At 34.8% G+C, this 12,567-nt stretch overlaps 1 protein-coding gene across 2 annotated transcripts; it reads left to right on the top strand.

Moving 5' to 3' along the window:
- Positions 1-1,788: 1,788 nt before the first annotated feature.
- LOC141812096 (uncharacterized) lies at positions 1,789-12,416 on the top strand. 2 transcript variants are annotated; one of them, XM_074700143.1, is made up of 14 exons: positions 1,789-2,417; positions 4,819-4,894; positions 4,999-5,055; positions 5,544-5,599; positions 7,861-8,074; positions 8,347-8,430; positions 8,502-8,576; positions 8,743-8,826; positions 10,809-10,873; positions 10,951-11,125; positions 11,191-11,279; positions 11,458-11,572; positions 11,813-11,892; positions 12,047-12,416. In XM_074700143.1, exons 1-13 carry the CDS (start codon positions 1,900-1,902, stop codon positions 11,849-11,851), a joined length of 1,647 nt encoding a protein of 548 aa, XP_074556244.1. In that variant the 5' UTR covers positions 1,789-1,899; the 3' UTR covers positions 11,852-11,892; positions 12,047-12,416. The 2 variants fall into 2 exon arrangements, with proteins under 2 accessions (XP_074556244.1, XP_074556243.1); XM_074700142.1 differs by lacking the exon at positions 12,047-12,416 and having other exon boundaries at positions 11,813-12,023.
- Positions 12,417-12,567: the final 151 nt, after the last annotated feature.

The following is a 12,567-nucleotide window of genomic DNA, read 5'->3' as shown; positions in this document are numbered from 1 at the left end:
TTATTAGGATTTCAAATTATCATGATGGAATTGAAAATAAACTATTTTATTTGATGTAATTAATGATCGAGTAATGATCAGATTGACTGTGTTTCATTTTTTTTATAAGATTGATTATGATTTTATAATCTAATTAATTATAAGATTGTGTACAAAGTCTTATTCTCCCCTTAGCACTGAACATCCCAGCAAATTCAAGTATGTGTAAGATCCTCTCCATCCCAATGCCTGTGGCTCGGAGATCTACTTTGTTAAAATCAAGGGCGGAGTTCGGTATTATTCTATTCAAGCTTTAGCCTGGGGCCTGATGGGTTTAAAGAAGAACTACTGTTTAAATTTATTGTAAAAAAAATAAAAAATATATGTGAGAGAGAAAGATAGCCCGGGGATTTTCGATCAGCTCGAGATTAATCCAGAGGCTATAAGATTCCTAACTCTGTCATTGGTTAAAATATCTTTTGCATTCTCTCTTTTTGCATTGCATTGTTACATTTGCACTTATTTTTGACCACTCTAATCAAAGACGATGACTTGATAAAAAAAAATGGTAAATCACAGTCAGTCTCATGGACTCAATCTCTGGGGGTGGCCGGACGATGACTTGATAACTCTAACGTATAGTGCACAATTATGATTATTATTGAATATTTAAATCATCACACGGGCCAAATGAAAGATTATTAAATTATTTATTAATAATCTATTGTGATCCATGTAACTTATTCCTTGTGATGGTTATTATTATTTATTTATGTGTGGTTATTAAGAGTTAATGTGTGATATAGCTTTCAAAGTAACACAAAAACAAAAAAAAGATGAAAAATCTGTATGTCTTTCATCATCAAAGGATATAATAAAAGAAAAGGCAGTTAGGAGAGAAAATATTTACATATCAAGAATTTTTCTGTTGCATTATGAATCCGGATATGTTTGCTTTAATCTCTCAGACATTAATACATTGTGAAAGTCATTATATATCTAAAATTCTTTTACAGTTTGAAAATATGAAATTAGGAGAGGTTTCTTTGAAAATTTGGCTATATATTATTTAAAAGTTTGATTAATCCTAAAAGTAGATGACCTTTTTCTCTTATTTGTCTATTGAATTTAAACACAACTTATATACATTTAAAACTACATCTTTATAAAACTCATTTCTAATGGAATTTGAATTTTAATCTTCTTATTTATTTCTTTAAATGCTTTATAACTTATCATATTTGTGAGTCAATGCTCTTTTTAATAAATTATAAATTTTTACCTCAATACTTTTATGTCATTTACCTGTGAAGTTGTTTTTGACTAAAACAGCTTTGCATCTATTTATTTATTTATTTAATAGGCTAATTAAAAAAGGAAATAAAAGGAAAAAAGTAAAAAAAAACAAAGAAAATTTTAATTAAAAAATAAAATATTATTTTCTAATAGATAATTGCAAAAGAGAAAAAAAGAATATAAAAAAAATTATTTTAAAACTGAGATGTGAAAGATATTTTAGAACTGTTTTATTATTTTTCTAAATAAAACTTTTTTATATAAAATTATTTTAAAATGAGATGCGAAAGATATTTAGAAAAAAAAATATAAATAAGATACTAGAAACTAGAAAGGAGCCCTATTAGTTAGATTTGCAAAGACTCTGAGGACATGATCTCGACCGCTCGTTCAGTATCACTGGTGGGAACAACTGCCCACCGCACCACACAACACAACAGGCAGCAGCATCCCAAATCCGCACGCACCTATAAATCACTCTCTCTGGTCGCTCCTGACGCGGTCTCCTCTAGGGTTCCTTTCGGCCTTCACCCACAGCTCTCTCTGCTGCCTCCGCGTGCGGGAGAGAAAGAGAGGCGGGAAGGTGCTGGTGGCAGAAGAGGAGACGGGAGAGAAGGAGGGCATATGGATTTCGATGAGTACGAGTACCTGGAGAAGGCAGTGGAGGAGCCCGAGGCGCCGCGCAAGGATAAGGATCGCTCCGGCTCAAGGCGTCACAGCGAGCGAGACAAGGACCGCGGGGAGGACGGAGAAGGAAGGGCCTCTAAGAGATCCAGGCCAGAAGAGCAGAACGGCGACAAGCGCGACCGAGGGGAGCGAGAACGGGACCACGACCGGGCTAAAGACCGCCGTAAAAATGGTCGGGACTCTGAGAAGGAGCGGGACAAGGATAAGGATTATCGCAGCCGAGAGAGGGAATTCAAGGATAGAGACATGGGGCGGGAGCGGGACAGTGGGAAAGAGAGAGAGAGAGGAAAGGAGAAGGATAAGAAAAGAGAACGCGAAAGGGATAAGGAGAAGGAGAGGGACAGGAGGAGTGCTAGCAGATCCAGAAGGGAAGCGGAGAGGGAAATGGAGAGCGCCAGGAGCAAAGAAAGGAGAGAGCTAGAGCTCGAGAGAGAGATCCACGAAAGAGAAAGCAGGTACACTGTTGTGATCTCTGTTTTCCTTGTTCGACTTTTATTGGACTGTTTCATTGGGCTGACAGTTTGCGCCATTGTTTTAGATGATGCATATTTAAAAACCTTTTTTTCGTAGTATTTACCAGGTTCTTGGATCTTTTTTTTTATTTCTTTATATAGAGGACATAGTCGCATGTAATGATAGGTAGTGGCCAGATTATTGATTGTTTACGATAAGAATTTGTTTTTTACTGTCCAGAATTAATATTCCAAATTCCTTGTATCATCTTCATTTTTTTTTATAAGTAAAATGTATATCATTAAGTCAAGAGTACATGTTTGTTTTCGTTGATTGCAATTTGTGAACAATCATGGCATTACCCCTGTGCTTATTGACTCTCAGCTCATATTGCAGGATTAATTCTCACTCTCTAAATCCACAAAATACCTTTTTTTTTTGGGTAGATTGCATTCGTTTTGAAGAATCTGTAAAAATTGTTTACATCTGCCACACAATGAATTAATATTAAGTAAGATCCATGTTATGAATGCTTGCTAATAAGCAAAATGTACCTAGTGCTTAACCAAAATGCTTCTAGGTTCATGGTGCAAAATTGTTGATTTGCATGGAAAAGGATTTTTATGAGCGCACTCATAGTTGTGAAACACGCGCGCTTGACTGTGCCTAGGTGCAAGGTGAGGCCAGGCGCGCCATTTGCGCCTGGAGTGACTAGGCATGCAACTTTAAAGAACCGTGTGCCTTTGAGCAGGGATAGGTGCACGTAAGGTGCGATTTTTCTCGCCTTATAGAAGATATATTTTTTTTAAAGCTCAACCCTTGCGACGGCCACGGAGGCATCACGCGAGCCCCGCGGTCGTGGTAGAGCCGTTGCGTGAGCTTGCCGTGGCGGACACATCATGCGAGCCGGTCAGGGCGGTGTTATATATATATATATATATATATATATATATATATATATATATATATAATGTCAATAAAACTCTGGATACAAATCTGAAACATCCAACGATGATGATAATGATATGATTGAGGAAGATGATGAAGATTTTGATGATTTAAATATTTGAAGTTTGTTTTTTTCTTTAATATGAATTATGCGTGTAATGTATTTATTTGTTAGTAAATCCTATATTATTGTTTAATATTTTTTGGAGTATAATTTTGTTAGTGAAATATTTTGATAGAAATTTCCTATATATGTTTGAATTGTAAAAATTTATACTCAAATTGCCTTACTTCGTTAAGGCGTGCGCCTCACCTTGCACTTAGCGCCTTAGGCCCCACAGTACCTATGCGTTTTTAAGCGCCTCATGCCTTAAATAACTATGAGTGCGTTGGTACTGATTATGAGAAATTGGAGGAATATGGAGGACAAGAGGAAGAAGCAAATAGATTTACTTTCTATTATCTGCAACTAGCAACCTAAGGGTGGATCATTCATGTTATAGAGAAAGACTCTTTGTGGTCTTGAGCAAGGTGGACTAAATAGAAAATCTTGGTTTTGTAAGTCCAAACTCTTTTGTATGAAAAAGAAGAATTAAACATCTTGGGTATGAGTTGACAATAGTGTGATTTATGTTTGATGTAGACACCATTGAAATTCTTTTTGTATGATCATGAGCATAGGCAAGTTTGTGGAACAAGTAAAGCTCTGTGTGCCCCCTGTTTTTTGATCTTGTGTTTTCCCATTATGTTCTTGTTGTTGTTTTATCTTTTCATCATGTTCTTCATGTTGATTTCTTCCACTGTGCTTGGCTGATTGTTATTTTTCTAACAATTGATAAAACACATCTCGGAGATTGATATCAGAGTGGCACCATGATCCTAACAACCACCACTATCATCGTAAAACTTATTGCTGAATTTTTCAGTCATCTCACATGACTCTTCATCTGAATCATGTTATTCATTAATATCTGTTATCAGTTAGGTAGATGTGAATCTAAATTTCTTCCTTGAGATAACGCAGAACATTTATTTAATTTCCTTAGTCAAGCCCGATGTAGATGTTCTTCTGTTTAAACTGTCCATTTTAATCTATCTCAATATCAAATTTTCACATTCTGATTACCCAATTCTGTAGGTGGATGTTCAGATTAACATTAGCTACATGATTCTCAAATATTGTGATATTTATTGCTAATTACTTTATATATATTCATAGAGATTGCACACCTATAATTGGCTTGAATCAATAAATTAGGCTGGTTTAGATCCGACTGTTGAAGATAAAAGAAATCACATATGCCATGTCAAATCTGCATGTAAGTTCACCCCGCTCCATTTGATCACATAATAACTAGTTGATTTAGTAGACATGTTACATACAACTCCTGTGGATTTTTTAGTTGTGTGAGCAAGATTGTGAATTCTTACCCCAAACTTTATCTTTATTTGCAGAAGAATTAAAGATAAGAAAGATGCAGAGCCTGAAGTTGATCCAGAAAGAGACCAGAGAACTGTTTTTGCTTACCAGGCAAGCCAATTTATGATTTCTCCTTTTCTTTTGTCTGAAAATCAGGCATATCAAAGGCATGGTACTTTTTTAATGTATCACAATGCTTCTTCTGGAAACTGCAGATGCCTCTGAAAGCTTCTGAAAGAGACGCTTATGAGTTTTTCTCACAAGCAGGGAAGGTTGGTGAAGCAATTCTTTTTTGACACTTGTTGGTTTTGTATATAGTTGTTTAATAGAAGCCATAGGTTGATGATTGCTCTGCGATTTGTTAGGTTTAACTGCATGTTTTGGTATAGCATGCAACCAACAGATATAAAGTGTTGTGACTTTCCATATTGTATTCAACAAAGGTATAGTACTTCAATTGTGATAGACATCCTCTTGTGCATTTTTGGTGCTTAAACTGGTTGGGCACGGATATAATGTGACATATCAAAATTACTGTTCAAAACAATGTTGTAATGCCCCTTTGCTTTTAATTAGGGTGTATTATGTTGACTTATGGCTCGCCACTGTTTATTTGGTGGGTTAGATAATGAGAAAGCAGTTGACTGCTTCAATGGGGGTTTAAATTCTCTTGCATGGCAATGCATCTCGTAAGTTAATATGTAATGAGTAGTTTCCCTGGAAGAGGCACTTCTTTTAACAAGTATATTGTAGTTTCCAGGTGAGGGATGTCCGCTTGATTATGGATCGGAACTCAAGAAGGTCAAAGGGAGTTGGGTATGTTTCTCTTTCATACATGAGTATACAAACACATGAGATGATGAATTGCTCTCCATTTATGTTTTACATCTGTGTATAAATATTCTGGCTTTGTGTTAAATTTCTTTTAAAATTTGCAAAGTTTTTATGGCCATTCTCAAATAATAAATATGCTAATTGAGGAATATTAGGGCATTAAAAAGAAATCATAAATGGTATTTCAAATTATGATTCATCTTCAATCCATTGGCTCATTTTTCCCATGGTTGAACTTTGTTTTGGCATCCTAATTTTAAATTTGAAGTTTGTTTATGCAATCAAAATGTATTTCATATTGATGGTAGACAAGCAATTCCATATTTTTGTTTCATCAGCCCATGGGTATTAATATAGTTAAACAAATTTCTTAACTTCATCCAAGGGCAGAACCACATAATTCTTGTGGGTTTAATTAAACCACATGAAATTTGAAATAATCCAAAATTAATACCATGACATAATAAGTTACTATTTTGACCCTTAAAGTAAATCATGCGGACACATTCATTCCAATGATCTAATCATCTTAGTTGATGCATATTTATCTCTTTCTCACTGGAATTTAATAATGTATTTTAGTAAATTTCTCACTCAATTAATACTGTATTTGAATTTTTTATATTCCTTATTTTTTTCCCCCAGCAGATTACTCATTTTTTGGGAAATATCTTATGAACTCTGTTGGGTGAAACAAAAATTTTCCTTTTGTATTTGATATTGCACTCACTTGGAAAAATGCCCCTTGTGACTTATCTAGGATGAATGTTATCTACCTTGTTTATATTTTGAATTGCTTGTCTGGTAGTTAAATGCAAGGATTTAAGTATCAAGTTGTGTCGGTCAGCACAGGCAGAATTTATCTTTCCACCTGTCGATCGACACCATGACCTCACATTTTTTTTGTCTTTCTTTTTTTTTACTGATTCCTTTTATTCCTTTAGTTTTTAATTTTAGATATAAATTTTTATTTTTTAAAAGTTAATTCCTCTCCCTTGTTTATTTTTTTCCGTATTAAATTTTTTCCCCTCTTTCATCCATTAATTTTTTTCCTCCATTCATCCATGAAGGTATGGATGGTTAATTTCTTCATTCATTAATTTTTTTCCCTCCATCTGTCCACGAAAGTAAACAGAGAGAAAAATGCTTCTTTAACCTCTTTAAGGATGGTTAATTTCTCTCTCCTTTATCTCAAGCTCATTAAAGAGATGATTATCTTTTTCAATTCTTTATCCGTCTATGAGGTAAACATAGAGAAAAAAAAATCTTTAAAGATGTAGGAGATAGATTATTAAGAAAGAGAAACATATATATATATATATATATATAATATAATTTTTAACTTTATAAAATATACTACTAAAAAAGGGCAGTTCGGTGCATGAAGCTCTCGTCAATGCGGGGTCCCGAGGAAGGGCCAGACCATATTGGGTCTACTGTACGTAGCTTTACTCTACATTGCAAGAGATTGTTTTTGCGATTCGAACTGATAACCATAAGATCATACGGCAACAACTTTATTGTTGTGCCAAGGTTCGTATAAAATATACTATTAATGAACTAAATTATTCTATATATAAATTTGATTTAATTTTAAACTTATTAAAATAAATTCAAATTAAATCTAGTTTAGATTTATTTGATCTTGCCATGCCTACTTGGTAGATTTCAATCAACTCTAAATCGACTTTTACTGAATAAACATCAAACATTTCACGAGATAATAGTAAAATTTAAACTTAACATTAAACATCTCAAATATAACTCAACAGTGAGTATCTATAGCAATCAAATATTAATAAAAATATTTTTTAATTAATACATTTTATATTTAAAAAAATTCTAAATTGTATTAGCACGACACGATACGGTACTGAAACCGTAGCATTTCGGTCATAAATCGAAACTCCGGCATGGCAAATTTTAAACCTTGGTTATATATGATGAGATTGGTTTATCTTCATTTTTTCCCCCACTTTTACCTTTGTGCACGCAAAGGAATCACAGTAGCCATGCAGAATTGGTTCTTCTTTTGATTTGTTTTATCCAGTGTACATACAGAACTACTTTTTTATGGTGCATAAGATTGGTTTATCTGTGTATTTTCATAATGGTCTATTTGATTTGTTTAAAAAAAATGTTTGTTTTTTTCCTTCTTATCCAGACCCTTTAATTACTTGATTTTGTTTCTGTATTACCCTGCAGCCTATGAGATTTACATTCTTTTTGTTGCTGAATTGCAGATACATTGAGTTTTACGATGTAATGTCAGTGCCACTGGCTATTGCACTATCTGGCCAACTTTTATTGGGTCAACCTGTAATGGTTAAACCTTCTGAAGCGGAAAAGAATCTCGTACAATCAACTGCTACAAGTGCTGGTGTTGCAGGAGCTGCTGAAAGAAAGATTTATGTTGGAAACCTTCACTATAACATTACTGAAGAGCAACTTCGCCAGGTGAAGTACCAAAACGCTACTGCTGAAAAAATAGATAAATGTAAACTCTATAAATTAGCTTGAGTTCATCTTTTATGAAAATATTTCATTGTTGTTTTCATCTGGAATTATGAAGAAAACCATTTAACTAAGTACTTATGGTGAAAAGGTACCTGACCTATACCTTTAAAAACTTGTTATGGATGGTTTACTGGAATCAGATTTCTTTATTGTCTCCTGCTAGTCATTTGTTGTAAGAAAAAGAAGATGATATTGTTATGTACTTTCTTTAGATCTTTGAACCATTTGGGACTGTGGAGCTTGTTCAATTACCACTTGATGAAACAGGGCATTGTCGAGGTTATGGATTCATTCAAGTGAGTGGACAACCAACTAGTGATCTTGTCACTTCAGTTTTTATCTGCTGACTTGATAATCTTTTCTTCAGTTTGCTCAACTTGAACATGTTAAGGCCGCTCAAAGTTTAAATGGCAAATTGGACATTGCTGGCCGGATCATAAAGGTTACAATTTGTTTATTTATATTCTTTTCCGGTGCAAATTACCATGAATATTTTTATCCTAATTTACAGGAGCTTTTAATTATTTCCATGATTCCTGACTTGTTTGCCCTTCAATTTTTGGTTCACGAACCTAATGGTATTAAGGGTTATAATTCTTTTTTTGTAGGTTTCGGCAGTTACGGATCATGTCACTGTCCAGGAAACTGGGACAAGTGCTGTTGACTTCGATGATGAAGATGGTGGTGGTTTGGTGAGCTAATTGTTCTTTTATTCTTTGACTTGGACACTGTTACACATTATTGAGTTAACCATATCACTCTCAGAGAATAATGTATCTATTCTCTTTCTGTGTGTCCTTTAAATACAAAACCATATCTCTCCAAATTTGTCTGGATTTAGCATAGACAATTCCATAAATGCCAATCTACTTGCTCTGTTGAAAGTATGGTCAGACATCATGAGGAATTTAGTTGAAACTGCAAGGGTAAAATGAAATTATAGAATATTGGTTGATGATCATGCTTTTTGGATCATACTGATGGAAGGAAGAGGGATAAAGATAAGGAACACTTAGTGAGGCGTTCTTCAAGTAGGGTTTACTTCTGTTGCCTTTTTTTTGAGCACTTGGCTTTTGGAAACAAGTTTAATTCGCAGTAATACATTACCCCTGATTGAATCTATTCCATTATGATTATCAGACTAGGATTGTGCAATTTGAACTCTCAAGGGATCTGAATATGTTTGTATGAGTAACATTACTATACGAAATCACACCAAACTTACAAGTTATATGTAAGTTACAATTTATAGTTAGTGGTGTTGAATAATTATATAATTGTAGTTATATTATTAATTTTGGAGAAGGGGAGACTTGACGCAATGGTAAAGTTGTTGCCATGTGACTTGGAGGTCACGGGTTCGAGTATCGGAAATAGCCTCTTGCAAAGCAGGAAAAGATAGTGGGAGCTTCGTGCAGTGGACTGCCCTTTATATTATTAATTCTGGAATAAATTTATAACTTAATCATCATATATTTCTGATCACAATGTATTATCAATGAAAAAAAAATGTGATTAACTTGTAAATCGTCAATGTAGCAGGTAAACTACATTTTTGTTGATCTGGTTAGTATATGCATAGTTCACTGTAACCGGTTGTGAATAATTTAGTCTTTATTTTCTTTGGTGAATCTTTATATGCATGTGAATCAATTACATATATTGAAAATTAGAAAAATGAGAATCTAATGCACATATGATTTTAATTCTCTTTATTTTTTGTAAATATAATTTATTTTCAAATGACTTGTCAGAGTAGTGTCTGATCATTTAGTCACAGGCCAATCTGATTTTAACCTTGATTTAGCTAGCCTTATACAAGACAGACGGGTCTTATTACTTCATATGTTATTAGGAATATTTAATTTGCATGTAACATAGAAGAGAACCATGACAAGTTTATCAGTTTGCTTTATATCTTTAATGTGATTTGAATGCTCAACCTATTTACCTCTCCTAAAAACTAGACAAGTTAAATCCGAGCTTTTGACTTGGCAGTCAATGTCATCTTCAACCTTTGGCAAAATGCTCTTTCTTTGACGCCTCTGTATTTGCTGGTCCTATTTTGACTATCACTATCCTTGGAAAAATACTTCAATTTTTTATTCAGAAAATAAGGTCAATATAAACCTGAATATGGTTACATGTTATACTTAATGAGGGGCTTTCCTTTTTAAAGCATTTAAAGATACAAGTTTGCTTGATATAATGATATCCCGGGGTTCTTACATTTTGTTCACCAATGAAAAAACCAGATCAGAGTACAAGGTTGTAATTTTCTCATCAATCCATCAGTTAGTTTATGATATTTAGTTTGATTTTTTTAGGTTAGCTTTGCTTATGTGAGACATTTCCCCTGATGTTGGATGGTTCTTATAAGTTGTTGTTGCTCAAACATCTAGAAACCTTGCTCTCACTATATTAACCAGCTTTATTGTGTGCCCACCCTTGTTCTTTGATAATCGGTTTTAAGCTTGCAACCTCAATTGATCAGGTATCACGTTCTCAATACCTTAGTTTGATAAACGAGTTAGTAACAATCCTCCAGTTAGTTTGCCCAACCATATTTTTGTAATTCTGTAAATTGATTATAAGGACTTGCAAAATTGACTTTCTTTGGAAAGTTCATTTGCAAAATTTTATGATTGCTACTCACTGTTCTATTTCCATGCAGTCACTAAATGCTCGTTCAAGAGCCATGCTCATGCAAAAGCTGGATCGCACTGGAACTGCTTCTAGGTTAATACTTTACTTCCATAACTTTTTGTCCATCCTTCCGACTTATCATGCTCAGAAATCTACCTGCTATGCCACAGTATCGCGGAATCACTTGGAGTACCTATTCTTAATGGTGCTGTTCCCATCCAACAGCCACTCAGTGTGCCTGCGCTATCAATCAACCCTACTATGGTTTCTGTGCAGCAAATTCCAGCTACGGTGGAGACAAGCGAGTGCTTATTGCTAACAAATATGTTTGATCCAAGCACTGAGGTTCGACAGCTAGCTTATGATACCTGCGAGTCTTTCTGTTGCTTAGATTTTTGTTCCTGTTTCAGACGGAGCCTGACTTTGAATTGGATATTAAAGAGGATGTTCAAGAAGAATGTTCCAAGTATGGCCGTGTCAAGCATATCTTTGTCGACAAGTGAGTATCCCTTTCAAAATGTTCAAATTAGGCTTGTATGCTCAGTTCGTGCAATTTGTTGCAATTCACCTTCCAATTTAAGCAGTCAAAATAGAATTGTCAGATGTCACCCTCTATATTCACTAATGTACTAATTTGTAACTATGTTTCTCCACGTCATCCAACCTATGTTTCACAGGAACAGCAATGGCCATGTATATCTTCGATTTGAAAGTGTGACGGCAGCTTCAATCTGTCAGCGTGCTATGCAAGGTCGATGGTTTGCAGGGAGGTCAGTCTCAGCCACTTACATGGTACACACTTCCAGCACCGAAACTGACCTATAGTTTTCCCTGTTTTCAATTCAATACTTAGGCATAGAATCCTTTTTGATTTAAGATTTTCAGGCCTTTTTTTTTCTTATTTGAACCTATAGAAATATATCGTTCACTATCATCGAGAGGGCAATTAAAGTTTGTCCTTGGATTTGTGAAAACCTTAAATATTGCCTAGCCTCGCCTAGCCCGTCATTGGTTTGCTTATTATTTTTGCAGCGACAACAAGATTACGAAGCCAAAGTTGGACGTGACTGAACCTAATGCTATCGTTTGTGCTCTTCAGATTCTCTATGCTGGTATTCTAGATTACTTGGATGTACAAGATTTACCAACAGTTTGTAGTGTTAAAGTTGAACTGTCATATGCTTATCAATTACGCTTTAATCTTGTTAACTTGTGATTCTAATAAAGGGATTCTTTAGCAACATTAACTGTTAGCAACTCATGCAGCTACTCCATCAGAATCAGATATAGGTGTAAAGAGCAGTGGCCTTCCTATGGGTCGGCGTAAAACGAATTGCGACAAAAAACGGTTTGGGCCGAGCTAGGCCTGCCCTAGAATGCTCAGTGGGCCCACTGGGACTGAACTTATAAATACTAAATATATATATATATTTTAAATTATTGGGTTCACAGGCTCAAGCTTGTAAAGGGCCTGGTTCACCCAGGCTTTATGTCGGGTGGGGTAAGAGGCTATGTACAGGTTGTGCATGGCACAATCGATTTGAAGTCGTGATGGGCTGGACATGGCATGGGAAAAACAAGCTTGTGCTGGGTCCATGTCGTGTTTTAAACATGGCTCGATATTGAACCTAGTCTTTGTTAGTATCCAGTGGTGTTTTTTATCGGTACTTTCATTGTTTGGACCTAGTCTGCCTTCATTGTGTCACCTGACCAAAATTTATGCACTTGATTTTGTGGATAAATATGTTAGAAATAATTTTGTATTTATTATTGATGGTTCACATGTG

Source organism: Curcuma longa, chromosome 18 (assembly GCF_044706935.1).
Source record: "Curcuma longa cultivar G26 ecotype Majalengka, Jawa Barat chromosome 18, ITB_CL_G26_1.1, whole genome shotgun sequence".
Classification (NCBI taxonomy): Eukaryota; Viridiplantae; Streptophyta; class Magnoliopsida; order Zingiberales; family Zingiberaceae; genus Curcuma; species Curcuma longa.
This window is presented reverse-complemented; position numbering and strand designations above follow the sequence as displayed.